Source organism: Haliotis rufescens, unplaced genomic scaffold (assembly GCF_023055435.1).
Source record: "Haliotis rufescens isolate VD_foot unplaced genomic scaffold, xgHalRufe1.0.p SCAF_7, whole genome shotgun sequence".
In the NCBI taxonomy this organism is placed as follows: Eukaryota; Metazoa; Mollusca; class Gastropoda; order Lepetellida; family Haliotidae; genus Haliotis; species Haliotis rufescens.
In genome coordinates, this window is record NW_025964361.1 from 10,633,020 (window position 1) to 10,656,620 (window position 23,601).

The 23,601-nt window shown below is 40.6% G+C and overlaps 3 protein-coding genes across 5 annotated transcripts; all 3 read right to left on the reverse strand.

Annotated features, from left to right (window-relative positions):
* Positions 1-2,773: 2,773 nt before the first annotated feature.
* Positions 2,774-4,006, reverse strand: LOC124114635. Its single transcript, XM_046475310.2, has 2 exons — positions 3,274-4,006; positions 2,774-3,129 (listed from the first exon to the last, which is right to left on the reverse strand). The coding sequence occupies exons 1-2, from the start codon at positions 3,530-3,532 to the stop codon at positions 2,774-2,776; spliced, it is 615 nt and encodes a 204-aa protein (XP_046331266.1). The 5' UTR covers positions 3,533-4,006.
* Positions 4,007-4,739: 733 nt separating this feature from the next.
* Positions 4,740-10,600, reverse strand: LOC124114680. 3 transcript variants are annotated; one of them, XR_006857885.2, is made up of 5 exons: positions 10,454-10,600; positions 9,611-9,751; positions 8,310-8,411; positions 6,702-6,835; positions 4,740-5,338 (listed from the first exon to the last, which is right to left on the reverse strand). XR_006857885.2 is itself a non-coding variant. In XM_046475363.2 (4 exons), exons 1-4 carry the CDS (start codon positions 9,819-9,821, stop codon positions 5,324-5,326), a joined length of 462 nt encoding a protein of 153 aa, XP_046331319.2. In that variant the 5' UTR covers positions 9,822-10,233; the 3' UTR covers positions 4,740-5,323. The 3 variants fall into 3 exon arrangements, 2 of the variants coding, with proteins under 2 accessions (XP_046331319.2, XP_048243843.1); XM_046475363.2 differs by lacking the exon at positions 10,454-10,600 and having other exon boundaries at positions 9,611-10,233; XM_048387886.1 differs by lacking the exons at positions 4,740-5,338; positions 10,454-10,600 and adding an exon at positions 5,346-5,778 and having other exon boundaries at positions 9,611-10,239.
* A 5,550-nt stretch (positions 10,601-16,150) lies between these two features.
* LOC124114663 lies at positions 16,151-23,130 on the reverse strand. The gene is made up of 5 exons (XM_046475340.2): positions 23,051-23,130; positions 21,229-21,442; positions 20,774-20,986; positions 20,102-20,260; positions 16,151-19,588 (listed from the first exon to the last, which is right to left on the reverse strand). The coding sequence occupies exons 2-5, from the start codon at positions 21,437-21,439 to the stop codon at positions 19,329-19,331; spliced, it is 843 nt and encodes a 280-aa protein (XP_046331296.2). The 5' UTR covers positions 21,440-21,442; positions 23,051-23,130; the 3' UTR covers positions 16,151-19,328.
* Between the last annotated feature and the right edge of the window lie 471 nt (positions 23,131-23,601).

Genomic DNA, 23,601 nt, shown 5'->3' on the forward strand with positions numbered 1-23,601 from the left:
GTAGGGTATTCATGTTAAACTGCGGCATGGTATCTCAGTGATGAGCTAGCACTTTAAATCGGCATCAGTCCGGACTAGTAGAAGCAGCCACAAACACACAGACACACGTACATGCACGTCGTTATATAAGTGCAATAATCTTGGACGCAACGTTAAACCCAATGTCACTTCACCTCACCAGGTATTTGGATTTAAATACTGCATCGGCTAAGTATTGTCATCGGGTGATGGCTTGTTTTATCTGGGGTTGGTGGGCAGGAGTTGTCGTGGATGTACCGGTCTGTGTGTGTAGGCTTGCGGTACACTGATGTTCTAAGTCCCTATGTGGTGTTTGGAGGGACACGTCTAGGAATGGTAGGTGTTTCGGTCTCTAGTCATGGTCTAGTGGCCGTACCGCGCCCCCGCTTTTAGTTGCCCCAATTTCCGACACCTTTCGGCAAAGACCGGCGGTCTTCGTTGTACACATTCGTCACCACTCGCCCCTTTCCGTAACCTGGAAGAAGACTCGTCCCCCTATCGATGAATGTTATGTGCGAAAATACGACAAACCGATCAGAATGCGCGTATGATTTCAAGTTCTTTGTCAAAGAATCCCTCAGAAATATTTTTTTATTTTACATATGTCTTGCATCAAAAATATACCAAAGACACGGTTAAATGTGTTCAATCATAATGTATAATTTTTCACGTCCCGATGTGCCTTAAATTGCATCTGAAATATATATAATATGAGGGGAAATATATATGAACCATTACGCAACGAGATAACAATTGTTTTAGGTAGGCCTGTTTAAGCTGAGACGGAATCCGGTCGCAAAAAGGTGTCAAGGTGTTCTTGTAGCTATTCTCAATTTATTACTGTAATACAGTTGCTTAGGTACGCCGCTGGTGTATTTGCTCTGATATATATAATCAACGTCATTGTCAGTATAGATTGGGTTTTTTATCTTTTATATTATCACCTACTGATACACTTAGATGCTCGTAATAAACTGTGAACCTATTTGTACGTTTTCAGTATCACTTTATTCTTGTTTAATGACACCCAGGACCCACTGACACAGCCATCTTAGCGCTAAGACTATTTTAAGCCTATACTAAAGTATAGGACCGGAAATCCCAGCAGGAAGTGGCTGTAGTACATAGGGGATAGCTGCTTGGACACATCCAATGTACTTCATGTATCATAATGTAATAACATGTTTTATTACATGCCCATGAAGTGATCACCCGTTTAGTAAACACATATATACAGCTGTACTACACATAGTGTAATACCAAAACGCGTGCTTACATATTGCCGAGCAAGTTTCGCGAACAAATATTGAAAGCTTTCAACATCACTTGGCTTATTCAACGACATTGCGTGTGGAGGTGATAGAACAACTGAGAGGAGCTTATTCACACTCGATGACACCAGCAACCCTGTTGCTAGGCTGACGTCACATGGTATTGTTTCGCCGGAGCATCTTCCAAAAAGATTTCAACGAATTACGTCAAAGGGCATTGTGACGTGATTATAAACTTTGTGGTGCCGGGCGCGTTCCACAGGGCGATCGTATTTTAGCACAACGGCAGTCTATGTTAGAATATGTCAGTTACGATAATCTTAGCGCTACGCTAACTTTGTGGAGCGGACGCCTGAATTCTAAATGTGGGTGGTTGTATGGAAATTAATACCTGTCAACTTATTACTTGTTTGAAGCATTATTCTGTTCAACCCAATTGGATTATGCTGTGGATCGTGTAGGTGTCTGCCTATTCACACAGGGCAGTGAAATTTTTAAAAAAACGTTGGCAAGCGAAAAAATAGACAGACAGACAGACAGACAAATTTATTCGGTACTTCAGGCCACTGGCCCATAATACAATGGAAATATACTGTGTATATATATTTGCATGCTGGGTAGATTTAATAATGATTTACCGTTCCACACTGTTTCCTTTCGATGTTCATGACTTGGGAGAGAAATTTACCTAAGCCTTTTATAATTTCTTCGTTTTCAGCTGACATAAGTCTTATAAAAATTCTTCAAAAAATAAAATGCCAAAATCGCTCCCGTGTAATATAAATTTTATGAAACTCATTAATAGTTGTGGTATCTCAGTCGCTTTCGCTCATCAGATACCACAACTATTCACTCGTTTCATAAAATTGGTGTTACACGGGAAGTCGTGTAGTACTCTATATTTCGTACACTCAGATGGATGTTAACCCATGTTTTATTGCCAAGCAAGGTCGTTTTTCTAACGGGTAAAAACGACAACATGAAGCCCTGATATAGTGGCTTGTCCCGCTGTTGACAGGTGTTTTACGACACCAAACGGGGTCAGTGGGTGCAGAGAGTTGGAGATCGTTATTCGGTCACTGCTGAACACATAATTTGTCCTCTAAAGGAAGAACGGAACAGGGAGTTTTTAAGCAATATATTTGCAATATATATACTCAGCTTAGAAACCTAGGGTAAATTATGTCTATTGTTTCGTGGGTGCAGTGCTATCGTGGAATGACCGCCAGTCTGCATGTACCGCTCACTACTGATTATCCAACAAGTATACTTGCTGATCAGAGGGATGTCCATACTGAAGATTTATTAACTTGTCCCTTTCTGGTAGAGTTGTTCAGGTTGTTTATTGACCTGTCCGTCACTGGAGAGGTTTTACCAAGAGATTTATTGACCTGCCCCTCACTTGAGGTTTTACCAACAGATTTATTAACCTGACCCATGGCACAAACCAGGCGTGCGGTAGCGGATTAGTTTTTTAAAATAAATCAACACACACATGTTTCAATATTTATTCTGAGATGCCATAAACCATGCCGTTTACAGTTCAGCTGAAGTTGAATGTGACACAAATATTCCGCGAAGCGTCTCTTTTTGGTTTTCTCTCGCAAGTCGTGATCAGAGACAATTTCACTGGAAACGGCTGGTGGCGGTGCTGCAGATGACGGGATAGCAGTAGCAGTAGCAATTGACGGCGGCGCAGTAGCATCATCTGGAGATGGTCTCGTGGCAGTGGCAGTAACAGACTTTTTCTGCTTTCCCCCACCATAGATGATGTCCGACACCAGCAGTTTCTGATCTTCGGATGTCCGTTTATAAGTGCGCACAGTTTCGCTTCGATGGCCTGAAACATATACGCTATCAATTGTACCTTTCAAATGATAACACTACTCTTAAATAGTTGCCCAGAAATAATTTATATTTTATCTTTGCCACCAATTTGGAAGTAAAAATAATTTTAAAACTTTAAACTAAAATGTTGCTTTACCTGTCTGCTCGCAAATAAGTTGCCCATCAACGTTGGCTCTGTATAGCCTGGTGGCGGATGTTGCCCTGAGAGAGTGATTTGTTCGCTTTCCCTCGATTCCTGCATTCCGACACAGTCGCTTGATTATGCCTTGAAGCGTGTTGTGTCCTATCGGGAAATTGCTGAACCATCTGTCTGCCTTGGGTTTCACTAATAATGGTGAGTAGTAGAAAGCGTCCATTTTCTGAGCATGGGTTAGAAAGATGTCCTCGTCGCTCATCGTGTTCACGGTAAAAGTGTGTGGTTACTGTGTGAATGCGCACGTTTAAAAAAAGCTGGTCACGTGAAATGACAATTGTAAAACCTCTCACAAGTATCGGCAATCTGCACGTGCAGTACGTGATGATCCGGTCAGCTAGGATATGTTTGGTTACGTCCTAGTCACGTCACATGACAATTGTAAAACATCGCTCAAGTACCAACAATCTGCACGTGCAGTACGTGATAATTGGCACATGCATGATCTGACGTCATTACAGCGAATCAAAACGTAGTTCTCATACACTCGACTTTTTCAGGACAATATAAGGCAAATTTTGGCATTTTATTGCAAAAAAAAAGAAGTTTCCCCACGGTTTCTAAGCTAGATAAAACACTCCTCTTCGGTTATGCTTGGGGATGTAAAACACTCGGCGATCAGGGGTCGGAAATGTAAGACCTCGGGGCTTCGCCCTCGGTCTTACATTTCCTCTCCCCTGTCGCCTCGGATTTTACATCCCCAAGCATAACCGAAGAGGAGTGCTTTATCCTATACATACAACCTAGGGCAAAATTATATTCTTCCAGTATATTTTTTCAGAACAAACATTCTTACACACACACGCACACACGCACACACGCACATACGCACACACGCACACACGCACCCACGCACCCACGCACCCACGCACAGAAAATTAAATGTAAGTTTCCTTTTCCGGACATATTCCCTGCTTCTTCCCAGCCTAGAATATCAAGCATGTCCTTTACACGCGTGATTTTTTAAACTAACCTGTCGATCAAAAGAACGTAATACACACATGTTTGATGACTAAAAACGAAACAAACAAGACATAGTTATTCGATATTCATGTATTTGATATAGGTATCATAATTATGTCTTTGACCTTACGTCTGTAGTGTTTAGGCGACTGTTTTCAGCCTCGTAATGTTTTAATAACGTTTGTTATTGTTTGGTCAAATCCATTTTTTAAGTGTATACGTTCTTATCCCCGGCAGTTTACTAGTAACATTATGATTAAAATAACGGTGACGGTGCCAGTGAGATGTCAGGTTTTCTCCAGCACAGACATGTTCATGGGTTCCACGAAAATGGTAAATGTCTACGACCTGTGTCATTTTGGACCAAAAACATGCGATATATACATTAAACACTGCTCGACCCAACTCACTCACTCATTCACCCATTTAAACAAAACGAATATAAGTAATTGCAAATCTTTATTGAGATCATTTGATAACTATCTTTCAAATATGCATTTCATTCCAGAGAGTTGCGTCTCTTAGGCACGCCAGGATCCTAGAACCATGGGTTCGAATACCAGTTCCGATCCTTCGTTCGTCAACAATATTCCATATTCACGGTAAACGTATATGATCTGCTTCACTTCGGGCGTTCCTCCCACATCAAGCTGGCCCAGCGTAAAAAACAATAGCTGACATAATAAGACCAGGGACCCGTTCAACAAAGCGATCTTAGCGCTACGACTGTCGTAAGCCTATGTTAAAGTATTGGAGTTACGATCATCTTACTGCTAAGATCGCTCTGTGGAACAGGGCCCAGAAATGGGCTTCGCACATTGTACCTATGTTTGGAATCGAACCAGCTCTTCGGCGTGACGAACGAACACTTTAACCACTAGGCCACCCCACCGCCCCCATATTATTCGGAACAGATATTAAAGTGCACATCCGATACCAACATCCATTTGTTCAAGGCAGGACGATTGGTCCGAGTGATGAATTCTTCTTTTACGCGGACTCTCTCCATTTGATACCCTCAATGTTTTTTTTAAAAGTGATAAATCTGAAATAAAATGTTGGAGGAATGTAACGTTGTACATGGCAAAGACTTATCAGGCAATACATCTCGAATGCTTCGAATGTTAAGAGTCAGGACGAGCTTGCTATTGAATTAAGCTAACCTTGTCTATACCATGTGGGTATCCTCAGGGTTGTACGCTGTCTGGGTGTTCGTGACGCTAGATTATCGGCTTCAGCCTAATAGTTTGATTCTCTTCGTTAACGTATGCAAGCCTGTATCACTTCGCCCCCTAATAATAATAATAATAATAATTAAAAATAATAATAATAATAATAAATGAGTGTCAACCAAGCGAAGTGTCATATCAACTCGGGCCAGGTTTTAAAGCGAGATCTGAACGACCACTGCATCGAGTTTATGTGCAGAGTGTTGAGAAGATCAGCAATCCTGTAGAGTCCTTCGCTTGGGTGAAGTCGTCTGGCCTGAAAAGTGAAACAGAAGGCTTTCTGTTTGCTGCTCAGGACCAGTCACTTCCCACTTGAAACCGCCTACGTGTGATTTTGCATCGAAATGTAAATATGAAATGTAGATTATGTAATGAATTTAATGAGACTGTCCAAAAACATTGTCAGTGGATGCCCAGCTTTGGCACAAACACAGTATCTTAAACGACATGATGGTGTAGCTCGATCATTTTATTACCGTCTTTGCCATGCTTGTGGTTTTGACACAGAGGTCAACCAATGGTACGACCCGGAATATGTAGAGGGCGTCATGGAAAATGATAAATACAAAATTCTTTGGAATAGGCCCGTTTACAGCCTCAGACGTATCAAGGCTAACAAACCTGATCTTGTCCATTTTGATAAATCCAATGAAATCATTTATATCTTTGAATTTTCTGTCCCCTTTGACACTAATGTGATTGACAAGATTGAGGAAAAACATGACAAATATGCGGACCTCGCTTTCGAAATGTCACGCTTGCATCCCAAGTACCAAGTTGTCCGACTCCCCATTGTTCTCGGTGCCTTAGGTTTGGTACCTCCCTATCTGTTGACTGACATCGGGAGAGTACCCGGGTTTGCTGCCAGGAATACAGCCCTTCTGACAATCTGGGTAATGCAGAAGGCTGCAGTGTTGGGGAGTCTTCACATTCTCAGAAAAGTTCTGAGTGGGTTCGACTAGACAGCGCTTCCTGGAAGAGGTCCGATTCGCTGCGTGTAGAGGGACAAGGGCCCTGAGCTGATAATGAGCCTAACCAGCCTGACTGTGCCAGGATCACCCAAACCCAAATCTTGTGATATCAAGCTGCCATGAAAAAGAATTACTGTTCAAAGCGGCATCTTAACCCAACTCACTCACTCACTCACAGTTCACCTTTTACATCTGCACAAGTACATACCGACGGTTGGTATTTGCAGGGTCCATTCCTCAGATATTGGAGTGCGATGGTGCCAAAGAAAACACAGAGATTTATTACCAGCATCACGCTGAACACTGTCACCAGTAGAATCAACGTGGGTTCCTCGCCTTGCTCTGGAAAGGAATAAGTGTACAACATTGTGAACTATATATCTGGAGGGTTGAGTTGTACAGGGCTTCTACGGTGCAGCCGCTGGCTAATCCTATCTACAATGAAACGACGTTTCAGAGCTTTCAAGATACAGTGAGTTATCCGAAGCGGAGTGGCTATATTGGACCATATATAGTACCAATGAAGGTTCTACCTCAACATATATAGGGGGTCAACAATGTAGCCGATGGGTAACTACAATCAGAAACCTAGTTAACACTACGTTCCCTGTATTTCGAAAATACATAGAGGATATTTCATGTGTCGAGTGAAATATTATGTTTCTCTCATCAAGTGACGGGGGTAAAGGAGATATTTTCACGAGTGGCGAGGACAGGAGTGAAAAGATCTCCTTTTTCCCCATCACGAGATAAGAGAAACATGATTATATCAGTTGTCAACCGGAAACTTTAATTATTTCATTACAAATGTAGCACCTTGAAACGTAAATTCTCGTTTCGTGTGTGCAAAATCTTACAAAATATAACCAAAAATATCAAAGTCAGATTATTTAGGGTCAAGAAAATTCTGTGTCATACGTTGAGATATGATTATATACAAAGTCAACATTGATAAAAAATATTCTTTAAAACTACGAGACCGCTGTTGGAAGCGAAAGAATACACGCTGGTCAAGTAACAAAAATGGCGCTGTGCGAAACGAACAGTCTCGATTGACGAGTTAAATGAGAAATTTACAGTTTGTAACACAAAGAGAATAACAAACGGCAAGGCGCGATATTAACTTCATAAATGACCATCTGTCATTATTTTGCCTTGTCAATGTGGAACTAACGTAAAAAGGACGTCAACAGTTTGTGCACGGGCTAGACACTTACGCTAAAAGGTGACAATTTGAGTGGCGGTAGCTCTTGTATGACAATAGTTCCGTCAAAGTGTTATGTACACTGCTGTGAAAAATCAAGTGTTATGTTCACTGCAATGAAAATATCACTTTTCTCAACTTCAGAAAACTCAGTCTTTCACACTGAGGTATACAATAAATCGAGTTATCCATACTTCGAGACAAGCGGAGTGACTAAATATCATGGGCAGGGTATCTACAATGTAGCAAATGGCTAAGTAAACTGAGAAACCTAGTTAACACTACGTTCTCGGTATCTCAGAACAATCGAGTTATACATACTTCGAGACAAGCGGAGCTACGATGTAAGAGACGAAATATCAACTGGTTCAAAGGAACAGCGAACCTTGAAGGAGTGGTAAGTGATATGTTTATCTGAAGGCAACGGTTATGTGATATAATCTCAAGTCCTTTCAAACACACACACGCCATGTATAAGAGATATATGTCCCGGGTTGATAGCTTTTATGATTCTAAAGGGCATGATTTGCCACGCACTGGTGATACTCTATGTAACCTGCTTGCATATCTGCAGTCTTTTGTCACTGAGGTTGCATTACTGTGTAAGCTTACCAGCATGAGTTCGCTTTCGACATGTAGTAGCATGGGGCCTAGCGGGAGCTTCTGTCACATTAATGGTTGAGTCAACGGTACTTGGCTCTTGCTCCGTCAAATCTGCAAACATTGCACAGGGGCAGTGGTTGGTTGGTGGGTTGGTTTGTTGTTTAACGCCGCACTCAGCAATATTCCAGCTATATGACGGCGGTCTGTAAATAATCGAGCCTGGACCAGACAATCCAGTGATTAATATCATGAGCATCGATCCACGCAATTGGGATCGATGACATGCATCAACCAAGTCAGCGAGTCTGACCATCCGATCCCGTTAGTCGCCTTTTACGACAAGCATAGTCACCTTTTACGGCACGCATGGGTTGCTGAAGACCTATTCTACCCCGGAATCTTCACGGGTCCACAGGGGCAGTGACATATTAATGTTTTACACATACCAGAGCTGTCTATTCCTATGTTGCAAAATCTCAAATGCATTATATAGCTCGAGTGAGTGAAGGTTGTTCAACGCCGCAGTCTCGAATATTCCATCTATACCACGGCGGCCTCTACATCTCATTTGACCAGACAAACGAGTGACTGATAAGTTGAGCCACGATCCATTGGGGCACGATATGACACGCAATCAGTGGCGTCATACGGCCAGACAATCCAATTTCGAATTATATTATAACGAAAAGCAAAGGAATAAAGTGATCCTAACCCGGGTCGCAATAAGGATTGCTGCAGCGAAACGCTAATGAACCGACCATCAAGGCTGAAGCTACCATCAACATAAAAGTTGAATAATAAAACAGTATCACCTTTGAAATCGCGATCTATTTCCTTGGTGGTATCACGTTTACATGACGATGTCCCCTTATTCCCTGCCGACGCCCCTATTCGCTTGTGAGGCCCCTATACCTTGGTAATGCCCCCTTACTCTTTGTCCTCGCCCCTAGTCATTGGCAATGCCCCTATGCCTTTGTGGTGTCCCATTATTCTTTAGCACCATGAGTCTTTGACGATGTCCCATTATTCCTTTGCGATGCCTCTGGTCCTTGTCGAAGCCCCTTTCCTTAACAATATCTCTTATTCCTTAGTGTTCACCCGTGCTCGTACTTATCACCAAAGTGGTAAACATCTGAGACCTGCATCACTTAGTGATTCCCTCCCACCAAGCCGACACGCTTGATATAACAGGAATACTGTCCAAAGCGAGGTTAACACCAACTCATTCACTTTTCCTTAGTGATGCCCCCATTCTCTGGTGATACCCCTATTCATTAACCACATTTCCATTTCCAACACATAATACTTACTCAAACAGAAGAGATGACAGGCACTGTGTATTTTGACTGCACCGCAGAGATCCAGATTCTGACTACAGGGTACGCAACGTCCAGCACCCTCGTCGCAGTAGTCCACCCCGAGGGTGCAGCGGTCTCCGTAGCAGTCAAAGTCTAATGGGGCAGCCGCAATCAAATTGTTTTCAAACATTTTCACCAGAAAAAAATACACAACGAGTTCCATGCCTACAGAAAAGCAGTACACATCACATCCAGCTCAGATGATTTTTAAGTCCTACAGGGTTGCCTTGACGTACTGCCACTCCACCAAGAAGCCACACACAAGTATAGTCAGGTTCGAGTCTCATCGGCATGCATATGACTATAATGTACTCCACTTTCACACCCTATTGACAATTCCTCCACCTCAACTTGGCTAGAATAGTAAGACTGAGAAAATGACCGGTGCACATTGAGACAGAAACACCTGGAGGTAAGAAATATGTCGTACATATAGACGACTCACAAGCCTAACACCATGCCTTAACATACATGTCCAAAGCCCATATAACTATACGATTTCATGTTTGCATGTGATTCTGAACAGGTACGTTGTTTCTCCCTGGTCTTTATCAGATTCTAGGAGCTCAATAAGACCTGCTGAGACGGCTTTGACATTTTGTTTAATGATTACATTACTTCATTCGGAAACACAGAGTGGTTGAATGGGATTCATTTTATTGCTCAGTAGTCACAATTGTATCTATCGCGTATACAAATGGGACTATAACAGTTATTTGTGTTGACACCCCCACATGGTGTCCAGTGTGGACGACCCATTGACGATAGTGATAGATAAAGAGTGTGTCTACATACCTGTGTACCTCACAACTCTCCAGGGAGATGGCCCTTCGTGTGACGTACTATGCGCACGTCCATGTTATTACGTGTGGCCTTGTAACTATTAGTATTGACTTGGCCCGTTTCACAAAGAGATCGCAACATTACGGCTGTCGGAACTCCTATCCCTAACACTGAAAACAGCTTCGATCGATTTGTGATACGGAGCCCACACAATTTACCATGAACAGGGCAGTTGCATGATCAGCATGGCGGTGGAGAATCGTTTGTTATTTGCTTAACTGTTTTGTAATATGGTTTCATGTTTTTTGTCGAATAAAACTTTTTGCGTCTTTTATCACGTGTTTACTTGTGGTTTTGGTCTGTAGACTAAGATATTAGAGTAAGAGATCTTTTGTTTGATTAGATGGTCGTTATGCTTCGCTGTGAACAAGTGTTATTATCATATTGTGATGCAATGTAACCCTATATGATACTTTGTTTAAGTGCCATATTACCCTCCATGTCATTAACCTACATATCGGTGTGTTTAAGTGTGTTATTATAACACACTGCAGTGTGTTCAAATATGATATAAGCCTACATATCGGTGTGTTTAAGTGTAATATTCCCCTACATGTCAGTGTGTTAAAATATAATATTAATAATATAATTATATTAATTAATAATATAATATAATATTAATCTGCATATCGGTATATTTAAGTGTAATATTATCATTCACGTGTGTGTGTTCAAACATGATATGAGCCGGTGCGTTTTAATGTAATATTACCCAACAAAAAACAAAACAATTATTTTATTAACCAGCATATCGGTGTGTTTGATTGTAAAAACATCTTAAATGGCAGTGTGCTTAAGTGTAATAATACTATACATGTTAGTGTGTTGCAATATATTATTAGCCTGCAAATCGGTGTGTTTAAGTAATACTATAATATTGCCCTACATGTCAGCGTGTTGGAAAGGGCATCAATGAGACACTGAGTTTTTTTCCATATGTAACTTAAATGTACTTGAAAATAAAATTCATTTTGCTTTGATATTCGTTCAAAATATTTCCCTAAATATGTCACCCGATGTAAGTTTTCTAAAACATTTTGTAAATTACGTTAAAGGTGCCATCAATCTCCGATCTTCACACTTGTAAATATTTGCTGCTGCTCGCGTGTTAAAAACTACCTTCAAAGCATTTGTCGTACGTGGCCCTGAGGCCTCAATATTGAAATAAAGGATTGAGTGTGTTCAAATATAATATTTACCTGCATATCGGTGCGTGTAAGTATGATATTACCCAACATGTTGACATGTTCAAATATAATTATTATATTAACCTGCATGTTGATGTGTCTGCGTGTATCATTATCCGCCAAGGTAGCGTGTTCCAATAAAATATTAACCTCCATATCGGCGTGTTTAAGTGTAATATTACCCCACATGTGGGTGTGTTCGAATATAATGTCAACCTGCATATCGATGTGTTTAAGTGGCATATTACCCTTCATGCCAGTTTGTTCAAATATAATATTACCCTACATGTTGGTATGTTCAATTGTAATATAAACCTCCATATCGGTGTGTTTAAGTGTTATATTACCCTACATGTTAGTCTGATCAAATATAATATTAACCTGCATATCGTTGTGTTTAAAGTCATATTACCCTACATGGCAGTTTGTTCATATATAATATTACCCTACATGTTAGTATGTTCAATTGTAATATAAACCTCCATATCGGTGTGTTTAAGTGTTATATTACCCTACATGTTAGTCTGATCAAATATAATATTAACCTGCATATCGATGTGTTTAAGTGGCATATTACCCTTCATGCCAGTTTGTTCAAATATAATATTACCCTACATGTTGGTATGTTCAACTGTAATATAAACCTCCATATCGGTGTGTTTAAGTGTTATATTACCCTACGTGTTAGTCTGATCAAATATAATATTAACCTGCATATCGTTGTGTTTAAATGTCATATTACCCTACATGGCAGTTTGTTCATAATTATATAACCTCGGTCTTACATTTCCTCTCCCCTGTCGCCTCGGGTTTTACATCCCCAAGCATAACCTCGGAGTCGTGCTTTATCCTATACATATAAACCTCCATATCGGCGTGTTTAAGTGTAATATTACCTCACATGTTAGTGTGATCAAATATAATATTAACCTGCATATCGCTGTTTAAATATAGCACACATTATGTCCGTGAATTTGGAAAGAATATTCGCCTACATGTTAGTGAGTCCATGTGAGATTACTCTACGTGTATACATATAAAAATGCATGACGTTGTTCCGTATTGTAATTCATTTGTATTTGTATTATCCTACATGGCAGATCCCCTGAAAGTTAACAATTGATCCTCCCAACGGACGGGCTCAATCCAGATAAGGTAACTACACAGTGTTCAATGTCCTAGGCTTGGCAGGTAAGTAGACGGCGGTGTGTTATGTATGTCCTCGTAAGTGTTTAAGGAGACAGCACACGCTATCATGTCTCGTTATTTTATCTCGATCAGTTTGTAGTGCACTTAACAGCATGAGTTGTACATGAAGAGACGTACACACTGCACTTTTATGACACTAATGTTATCACAACGCTAAATGTCATGTGCATTGCGTAATCGTCAATATTTATTTTCAGACACTATGATATGGTATCATATTTTCTACCTGACTCCGACCGCCTCCGTGGTATAGTGCATACAGCGTCTATCCAGAGTGCGGAAGGTCGGTGATTCCTACCCCGGCCGCGTCATGCCAAAACACTTTTAAAGTTGTAACCCCGCCATGTGCTCGGCATAAAAATAATAATCGGAATAATACAAGTGATCGGTTCGGAGTCAGTATACTGTGTCTGAGTGAGGTGGGGGGCACGGATGGCCCAGTCGTCTAAGGCGCCGCGATTCGCTGTGCAGAGTTGCGTCCCTTGGGCACGCCAGAAACCTATGATTGTTGGTTCGAATCCCGGTTCGCTCCGATTATGTTTCTAGGTTTGTCAGCTCCATACCCGTGCTCGTGGGTTTCACCGAAGTGGTAAACGTCTGAGACCTGCATCACTTCGGGCTTTCCTCCCACATTAAGATGACACGCCGCGATATAACTGGAATACTGTTAAAAGCGGCGTTAAACCCAACTCACTCACTCACTCACTGAGTGAGGTATCCATGTTAAACTGCGGCATGGTATCTCAGTGGAGTTGCACTGCCAGACTAGTACACTTGTGCATACTGTTTGCTACATGAGGGCAATTATCTTGAACCACATTCCACATCACCTCGACACCATGATTATAGGTTTCTGTGAGTTGGTGGCTTTCTGTGAAGTTGTTGATCAAGGCCTCAGTAAAGCTTTCAAAGCGTTTTATGGTAGACACGTGGAGGGCATTGCCACGTTTGACGCATCAGTGACAAAAATGATGTCCGATGCAATTCCCTATTTTGACTTGTGCCATATGTTCCTATAATTTTTCGGGTGAACAATTGACTTGACTTTGCATGTGTTTGCGACGGGAGCCGCCGTTGGGGCAGGATACGCTCACCTTTTCGCGAACACCTGGTATCATTACTATTTGATAGTGATTCATAAACACATGCTTATGATATAGTCGGAATTGTACAATCGACTCTGCTTTATGCAAAGATTTCTATTGGATATTGAAAGGGTTTTGTCGCTTTATGTCACTTTATGTGGCAGTGATGTCGTTTTGTCTGGACTAGAACAAGCAACCACACACACAGCCAAACATGCACTCACGTCGCAAAATAAGTGCAAATATCTAACCGACATTAAGCGACAATTCACCTCACCTCACTTCAAGTCACCTCACCTCACCTCACCTCACCTCACCTCACCGCACCGCACCTCACCTCACCTCACCTTAAGTCACCTCACCTCATCTCACCTCACCTCACAACTTACTAACGCCACTTGACAACGACTTTTATTCCACATGTATGCAATGTCAGCTGCGAAACAACGAACTTGACTTAATTTATGTTCATGTCATGCATGAAACACGCAATATTTATCAAGTTATTATATATGTTCAAAGTGCATATGTAATATGCGGTCTTTCAACACAGGGGCGGTGGGGTATCCAAGTGGTTAAAGTGTTAGCTCGTCACGCCGAAAGCCCGGGTCGATTCCCCACATGGGTACAATGTGTGAAGCCCATTTCTGGTGTGCCCTTCTATATTGCTTGAATATTACTATATATATTGAATATTGAATAATTGGCGTAAAACCATACTCACTCACTCATTCATTGAACACAGATACATGTGATGGTTGTAGAGCAGACGATCTCGATATCCATTGGCTTGATAGGATTTCTATTATATTATATTATTTTATAGTTATAGTTTTATTGCACCAGAATATGTGTTCGAGGGTATCTATGTTTATAATTAGTGTCTTGTGAAATTTGTTTTTTTATCATATTATGTTTGATAAGACACTACAGCAATAGAAGCAAGATTGATACATTTGCGTGAAACCTACACATACGTATGGAATACTGTAAGTGACATTCTCGCGATCTCGCATTCTCGCGATCTCGACCTTTGCAAACGAGGTAGATATCCCCAAAACACGAGAATGCGAGATAGCCAAATTCCATACATACATGTACGTGTTACTTTTATTGCGAAAATGTATTAAAAATATCATATAAACATTACATGAACATATCGAACTAAAAACCCCGTTTAGGAGTTCCGGGCCAAGCGTCTCTGAGGTCCCCGGTAGCTCATTGAGTGAGTGAGTGAGTGAGTTGGGTTTAACGCCGCTTTTAACAGTATTCCAGTTATATCACGGCGTGTCAGCTTAATGTGGGAGGAAAGCCCGAAGTGATGCAGGTCTCAGACGTTTACCACTTCGGTGAAACCCACGAGCACGGATATGGTGCTGACAAACCTAGAAACATAATCGGGGCGAACCGGGATTCGAACCCACAATCATAGGTTTCTGGCGTGCCCAAGGGACGCAACTCTGCACAGCGAATCGCGGCGCCTTAGACGACTGGGCCACCCGTGCCCCCGATTGTAAGAGTGGACTTAAATGGGCTTCTGTGGTCAGGCGTTGTGTCTTGGCTGATTGTGGGTCAACGTGCCCTGATGGTGTTTGTTGTTGTTCATGCTTTCAGTCACCGGTTTACAGGCCGCCGGGATATAGCTGGAATGGTGCTGGCCGGGGAACGACAAAGAGTGAATGAGTGAGTGAGTAGGGTTTAACGCCGCTTTAAACAGTATTCCAGTTATATCGCGGCGTGTCAGCTTGATGTGGGAGGAAAGCCCGAAGTGATGCAGGTCTCAGACGTTTACCACTTCGGTGAAACCCACGAGGACGGGTATGGTGCTGACAACATAGAAACATAATCGGGGCGAACCGGGATTCGAACCCACAATCATAGGTTTCTGGCGTGCCCAAGGGACGCCACTCTGCACAGCGTATCGCGGCGCTTTAGACGACTGGGCCACCCGTGCCCCCGGAACGACAAAGAATAACCAGTCTTGATTATCAGCGGGAACAGATTCCATTGGGCGTAAAAGGCAACAAAGCGGTGACATGTACAATGTATATGAATAGATCACTCAAGATCAGTGATGACAGTGATCGCGAAATGGGTAATTCACTGGAACTTTAAATTGAATTTCCTTTTATTTTATTTAATAAACAGAAATAATAAACAGAACACGATTTAGATATGTACATATATGACAACATTTATTTCTTGATAATTAAGAATAAGAGAGAAATATAAATGCCTTGCTGCCCTTGTGCGTGACAGACGCCTATTGTTGTGGGTTTGAATACGTTTTTGCCCTGAATATATTTTCAAGGTTTGTCAACACCACACACGTCCTCGTGAGTTTCACCAATATGGAAAAAGATACACTTCTTAAACCAACATCACTTAGTGCTCCAGCTACCACATATCAACTTATATAAACACATACATATTATAAAAGAGAAACCCGCAAAACCTCGTTAACTCGAAGTCCTGTGCCCATCGGAAATACATCGAGATATCCGAAGTTCGACACAACTATTAGGCAAAAATGTCGCTTTGCAAGCTACCATTATCATACTGATATATAATTCATTATGTATTCTTAGTCGATATATCGAATTATCCGTTGTTCGAGACAAGCGTAATACCGTTGTGGCGACACGATATACATATTACAAAAGAGATATACTGATTTTGCTAGGGTCATAACTTCATAGCTTTAGTGATATGTTGAGTTCAGAATGTCGAGCTGGCGAGGTTTTTACACTTCGTAAGACAGGAGTACAATGTCTCATCTTTAAGGAATAAATCATTTAACAAGAAGCATAAACACCACTGACGTACAACATTGACATTTTAATATCAACAACAAAATATAAAATGAAAAGGGAGAAACAAATTAATAAGATCCGTCACCTCTGAGATTATTTCCGCCTAATAACCTGCCAAGGTCTGGGATCCGTTTAACAAAGCAATCGTAGCGCTAAGACGATCGTAACTATCATACTTTAACATAGACTTACGACTGTCTTAGAGTTACGATCGCTTAGTGGTAAGAGGCCCTGGAATATAAAGTAAGAATGTTATGCTTACTAAACGATAATCACTTCTCTCTTTTTCAGGAAAATAATGGAGTGTTCCATGTGTCGCGTGCTGACGACTAGCTGCCTTACCGCTTATTTAAACCGCGCACAACGGCACTTAATATGTTTACCTTTACACACTGGGTGGTATGTCATTCATTAATCATCATATTATGCTAACAAATTAAAATATGACACTTTAAACTTTAAGTTCTACATTTCTTTCGTGACAAAAGTCCCATTACCACGACAATAGTGCTGTTGCCATTCAAAGTAGGGTTAATGACGTGAGGTTGCTGTGGATCCCGAATCAACGATACGTCAGACCTCGTTCCAAGCGCAGCATCCTTTGGGCAAAACCACAAGCTGAACAAGTTTAGATCTCACCTCCCGAATACAACCATACTGGTCCAGTTTCTTCTTACGTGAAGACCAATATGTCAATAAACTGATTATCCCAATGACAAAGTGTCAAGTTCTCGTAAGGCATTAATTTCAACCTCTGAACTGAAACCTTGAACGAGCAATTGAAAATACTGGATCCGGCTTAACTTGAGGTGACGCTATGATAATGTTCTGATGGTTGACATAATATGATCCATTTGTGTTCTCTTCTCCAACACCTTCCGTTGAATGGACTTGTATTATAATATAACTATGACGCTGCACTATTTTTCATGTGTAACGAGCTGACACTTCACTGACCTACTTTCTACAATGCACATTTTAAGCCCGTGTATTAATTCAAAGCACGCGCATTACGAATATAGTGGCTTCAATTATCAAATTGCACAAAATAAACGTGCAGTAAAATATAGGTCTAGTTCAAATGTTTACGGACATTGAGGTTTAAGTGAGTGAGTGAGTTGGGTTTAACGCCGCTTTTAACAGTATTCCAGTTATATCACGGCGTGTCAGCTTAATGTGGGAGGAAAGCCCGAAGTGATGCAGGTCTCAGACGTTTACCACTTCGGTGAAACCCACGAGAACGGGTACGGTGCTGACAAACCTAGAAACATAATCGGGGCGAACCGGGATTCGAACCCACAATCATAGGTTTCTGGCGTGCCCAAGGGACGCAACTCAGCACAGCGAATCGCGGCGCCTCAGACGACTGGGCCACCCGTGCCCCCTTCAGGTTAAAGAGTGTAATGCACGTGTATTACGAATTTTCTGCATGTAATTTCGGTGCAGCATATATGTATTTACACTGTATTTACTTTTATTTATTTATTTATCTTAACTTCTAGGCTGTACAGTAAACTACGGTTATAACGAACTCATGATCCAAGGGACCACTGATTTTAGTTTGATGTAAACGAGGTTCGTTATAAGCATATATACATGTATAAACAGCAAATGTTCGGTACCAAAAAATAACATCGTTATATCCGTCAGTTCGTTATAAGAGTGTTCGTTATAAACGTAGTCCACTGTATTTTAAATCTGATTTTGCATAATTCTGATACTTTGGTGCTGTAATTTAAGTCAGATAACGCACACGTAACTGGCCATTCTTTACAAATAACACACTTACTATTTATTTGTAACAAATGTCCAGTTACTTGTGTTATTCTTAATCATTATCACTGCTGTATTTGAAAACCATAACTTATTATACAAATAAAAGCGAAAAAGCCTTTTCTATAACCACAACGTCAACGCCAGAGATAACACACCTAAGAGTCAATTGTGCGATACCCACCATATCATAAGCATGTGTTTGTGAATGAGTGAGTGAGTGAATATTGCTTAACGCCGCATCAGCAATTTTGCAGCTATTCGCGGCGATGTTTTCTGAATTACTATCAAACTGATGATAAGATATGTTCGTGGCTAAGGTACAACACATGCTATTACAGTAAACGACGCATGTTTAAATACAACATCGTCTTAATCTTAATGGTCAGCTTGAGCTATTTGCTATTTTTGGAGGTGTTTGTGTGGAGGAGGCTTTCTTGGATTTTCAGGATGTGATTCACAAAATACTGGAGAACAACACACAGGTTATAAAAAAGAAATCAGTGTTTGTTATATACAATGGATGACCCATAAATAGTGTTGTCAAAATAGTAGTTCATGATGTAGTGACCGACAACATGTTTGTCCCCTTACAAAAAAAACCTTGCTTCCTCCTAAAATATGAAATAATCGGCCCCAAAGTATCTGTGATTCAGGAGTGTTCCAAGAAGCCAAATCTCATGCATGATCTCTGCCTATAGTGAAACGGTGTTTGCGGACAGTAGGTCCGTATTCTCATCTCCTTCTCGACAGAAGCATCTCAACAAGCATGTCCACTGTCCAGATATGTCTCATATGCCGGTGGTGCACTGCCGTTGTTGCAGTTCATGTCGCCGATGCAGGAAGGCTGCATCTTTGGTCTTGATGCACGGGAGATGATGGCACCTTCAGCATCGACTGTGTGAGACTTCGTGTCTATCGTCACATAGTCTCCTGCACCTTCTAGCAGGGCAGGAAGTTGACCGGGCAGTTGGTATAAGATCAGTTTCTCCTTCTCTGGCGCTGTGACACTGTGGCACTCTGGCAATATAGACATTCAGAATTACAAAAGACAGCATATTATCCTATTGATATTTGTACTTATGTGTATGTCTTTTCAAATGTAAATAATGTTTCACTTTTGAACCTTGTCTACTTATATAGTATTTCCAGTATCAAAATGCAAACATGATATGTTGGATATCACGTGGATGTTTTCTCAAAGATACATTATACATTTTTTAATCAGCTCCAAAACCCTGTGTTAAATTGAGGTACGGTTTTTAATAGAAGTCTGGTGGTTAAACGAGACCCCTCGGTTAATATATAGAGGCCCTGAGATTATAAAACCTTCGGAATGTTAAATACTTCTTTAAATATCCAAGATCCACAATAAACTTGGAAACTTTAAACTTTTTCTTTGTCCACAAAAATCATTCCGAACATAACGTTGATGCTGAAATTGTCAATATATCGGACAATATCTTTCTGAAATTTCATACTTGCCGATTCTGCAATAGTACAGCCAATGTAGCAATACCAGGTCTACCTTACCAGTTCCATGTTGCGGCGGAGATTTGACTTTATCTTGTTTCCTGCACCATCTGGAGCAAAGGATCCCAGTGAGGATGATCACCACAACCCCCAACACACCAGACGCTGTACACACGCCGATTAGGATGACACTCAACCGCTCATTCTGCTTGACAACATCTGTAACATACCATTGTGGTTCCTATTCAAATCCTTCCAATCATTATCACAGACACAGAATAGACGCTTCAGACATTAAACGTTCTTCAGATCATATAACGTTTCTTAAACGTAGTCACAACGCTGCAAACATAAAACATTGTGACGACGTTCTAAAATTGGTTTCACAATATCACGCTCCTTACACGCTATTAATAAAACGTGTCATTGTGTTGTAAAATGGCTGCCACGACCATATACCGTTCCTACGACGTTCCTACGCTGCAACATGAAACGTTGTGACGACGTTGTTCAGACGTTATCACGACGATATGAAGTTAATACAACGCTGGTCAGGCTTGGTCTCACATACGACATGTGATATGGCTGTAAAGGTACTAATAGAGGCATGATACTCAACTTTATCACTCGTTATACAAACACAACAGAATTAGATATTTAACATGATCATGAAGATATAAAGGTACAATGACACAAAGCTTATATAGCAATCGTGTTCAAAAGATATCTTACCTTCGAGCTCAGTTTGGCGTCTTTTATATTCCCTATTGTCAACCAACAAGGCATTCCGTGATTCATTCAACTGGGACAGCATCGTGTTCAACTTTGTGATCGTCATCTTCATCTTTGTTGTTGTATTTTGTTCACTGTGTAGTTTTGTTTTTACGTCTGTCATTTCGGAAAACGTCTTGTCTTTCTTCTTTGTCATTTCTTCCAGTGTAACTCCTTGTGAAACAAATGAACGTTTATGAATAAAACATTTTGGCCATGTCAATAAAGAACGTAAGACATATATGTAAAATATTATTTTAATTTCACGGATTAACGATTTAATTATCCAAATGTACAAAACACCTTGTAACAATAAATAGCATGCATTAATTATCAAGATACTTTGAAAGCATCTGCAGTTAGAAATTTCCTAGCAAACATATAGAAACAATGAAGATAATTATGTCAGTACTTACGGTTGCAATAACTGTCGCATTCTCGCGAGATCTCGGATGTATTACACAGGTGAGCTACGTCAGCGCAGTGGTAACATCTTTGTCTCTCCTCCACACAGTACTGTTCTCCACGACGACAGAGGTCCCGGTGACACTTGAAGTAGTCGGTGTCGACAGCAACACCCACGACTAGGGTAATGATTGCCAAGAGAACTGTAGCCTTAGTCAACATTGTCTGTACAAAAAGCAAATGTAATCGCGATGTGTTATCTGAATTAGACTTGTAACACTGTCATCCATTGTTGTGTAAGACGATAATATGTAGTAGTTTCATTAGTGAGCCTATTTTATACATAGATCGAGTTCTGAGTCTGTCAATAGTCACAATGTCCCTTACATGTGTGCTTATCAATTATTGTCCATTCATGAGATTTAATGGACCCTAGAAACTGATATTGACCGAGGCCAGCGGCGAAGGTTAACACACGTTTGTTGTGTCCATGAAACATGTTCATACCTCAAAGTCAGAATGATGAGATCTGATTGGTTCATGTGATCTTGATAGAATGATATGTATCCCGCCTTGGAAGGAAAAACATTTCTCAGTCGGAGAATAAATTTATACCCCGCAACTAACAAGACAGGCTGCACGTGGATTTCTGATATGTTGAATAAATCCCTTATACCCCGTTTCGAAGCAAAAAGCCGCACGCTGTTTCCGAGTCAATGAAAGTCACGTGACATAAGTTAACCCCAGCTCAATCGGACATCTATTTTATACATTTTAAATTTATTTATTCTTTGCACTGTCATATTAAAACATGTCGGTAAGACCAATTCGTTTCAACAGTATCACTCGGGGTACATTGGGTGTTATGCTTCCCTTGTTAGAGACCTATATAACGCGGGACGCATAAAACCCCATGTACCCCTCGTGATACTGCTACAACTTTGCCCGAATTGTGGTCAATAGTTATTTCATTACACAAAAGCAAAAATAATATTTTAAAGTCAAAAATAATATTCAGGTGTTCCAGGAGATACTGCTCCTGAACAAGCTGATTGGCTGAAAATAATTTCCTTTGTTTGTTTGTTTGCAAAATTCTCAGCTATATATCTGTAAATAATCGAGTCTGGATGAGACAATCCAGTGATTGACATCATAAGCATCGATCAACGCAGTTGGGATACGATGACATGCATCAACCAAGTCAGCGAGCCTGACCACCCGATCCGATAGTCGCCTCTTACAAAAAGAGTTTCTGTTTTGAGTCCATTAGCCTCATCACGCAGGGCAGACTGTCTTTGATCGCTGCTCGGGAGGATGAGTCTCAGGACAAAACAGTGTTTTAAAGAAAATCGTGTGACCCTTTCTCAACCAATGGATATACAGGTACAATTTGTACATGCAATAACTGCAAATGTATACATACAGTAATATCCCAGCATCATAATATACCGAAAATGAGCATGCAGATGTCCTACAAAAACCTTTCAGACAAATGGACATTCAAACTCCAACTCCAAATCCAGTTTCGATAACCGATTATCGATATGGTTAACCGTAGAGATAACCAGTATGTTATATCTATCTACAAGAACATAATAATTAGGCATACTACTTCATCTATGATAGGACATTTCAAACTTTCGACGATATATATAACTGATTTATGTAATACGGCGAGTCTATATATAAATACAGTGACATCTGATTATCAAAAGTCGAGTAGTACACTAATGTATGAATACTTGTCTAGAGCGGAATTATTTCACAATACCCCCAGCAACTTATGCACATAAGTCTCCACGTTACATGTTGCTTAATCTATAAATAACCTACCAGGAAAGTCTCCTCCTATCTCCAACAAGACTTTCAAACTGGCCACGTACATAACATGCTTCATATATATTTACAGCTGCATTAAAAGCACGTCTAAAAATAGACCTCACGTTGCTAAATGGGGCACTGCCAACTCATGAACATGGTTGCAATCAATGAAGAAGTGGTTTGAAAGTGGTTTTCAGATCGGTAGGAATTAGTATAATTTGTCTTAAGTTACGTATAATATGTGGGTATAAATGAGGTTTGTTGCAAATGCAAGACAGCAATAACTTATAAACCTTCGATACATCTATCACACTGTCTCCTTCATGGGAGGGATGAAGAATACATTTAGCCACACGTCAACTCATGATATCATTGGTTTTCCCAGCTATTTTTAGACTTGACGTATCTACCACTATTCGTAGTTATAAATATACCAGTATATCAACAGTGTGTTTCAGACCAATTTACACATTTTAACATAGATTTTATGTCATGTGTATTTACGTCTCAATTCACACAAAAATACCGGGATAGAATTTATGTCATGTGTAAATTAAGACATG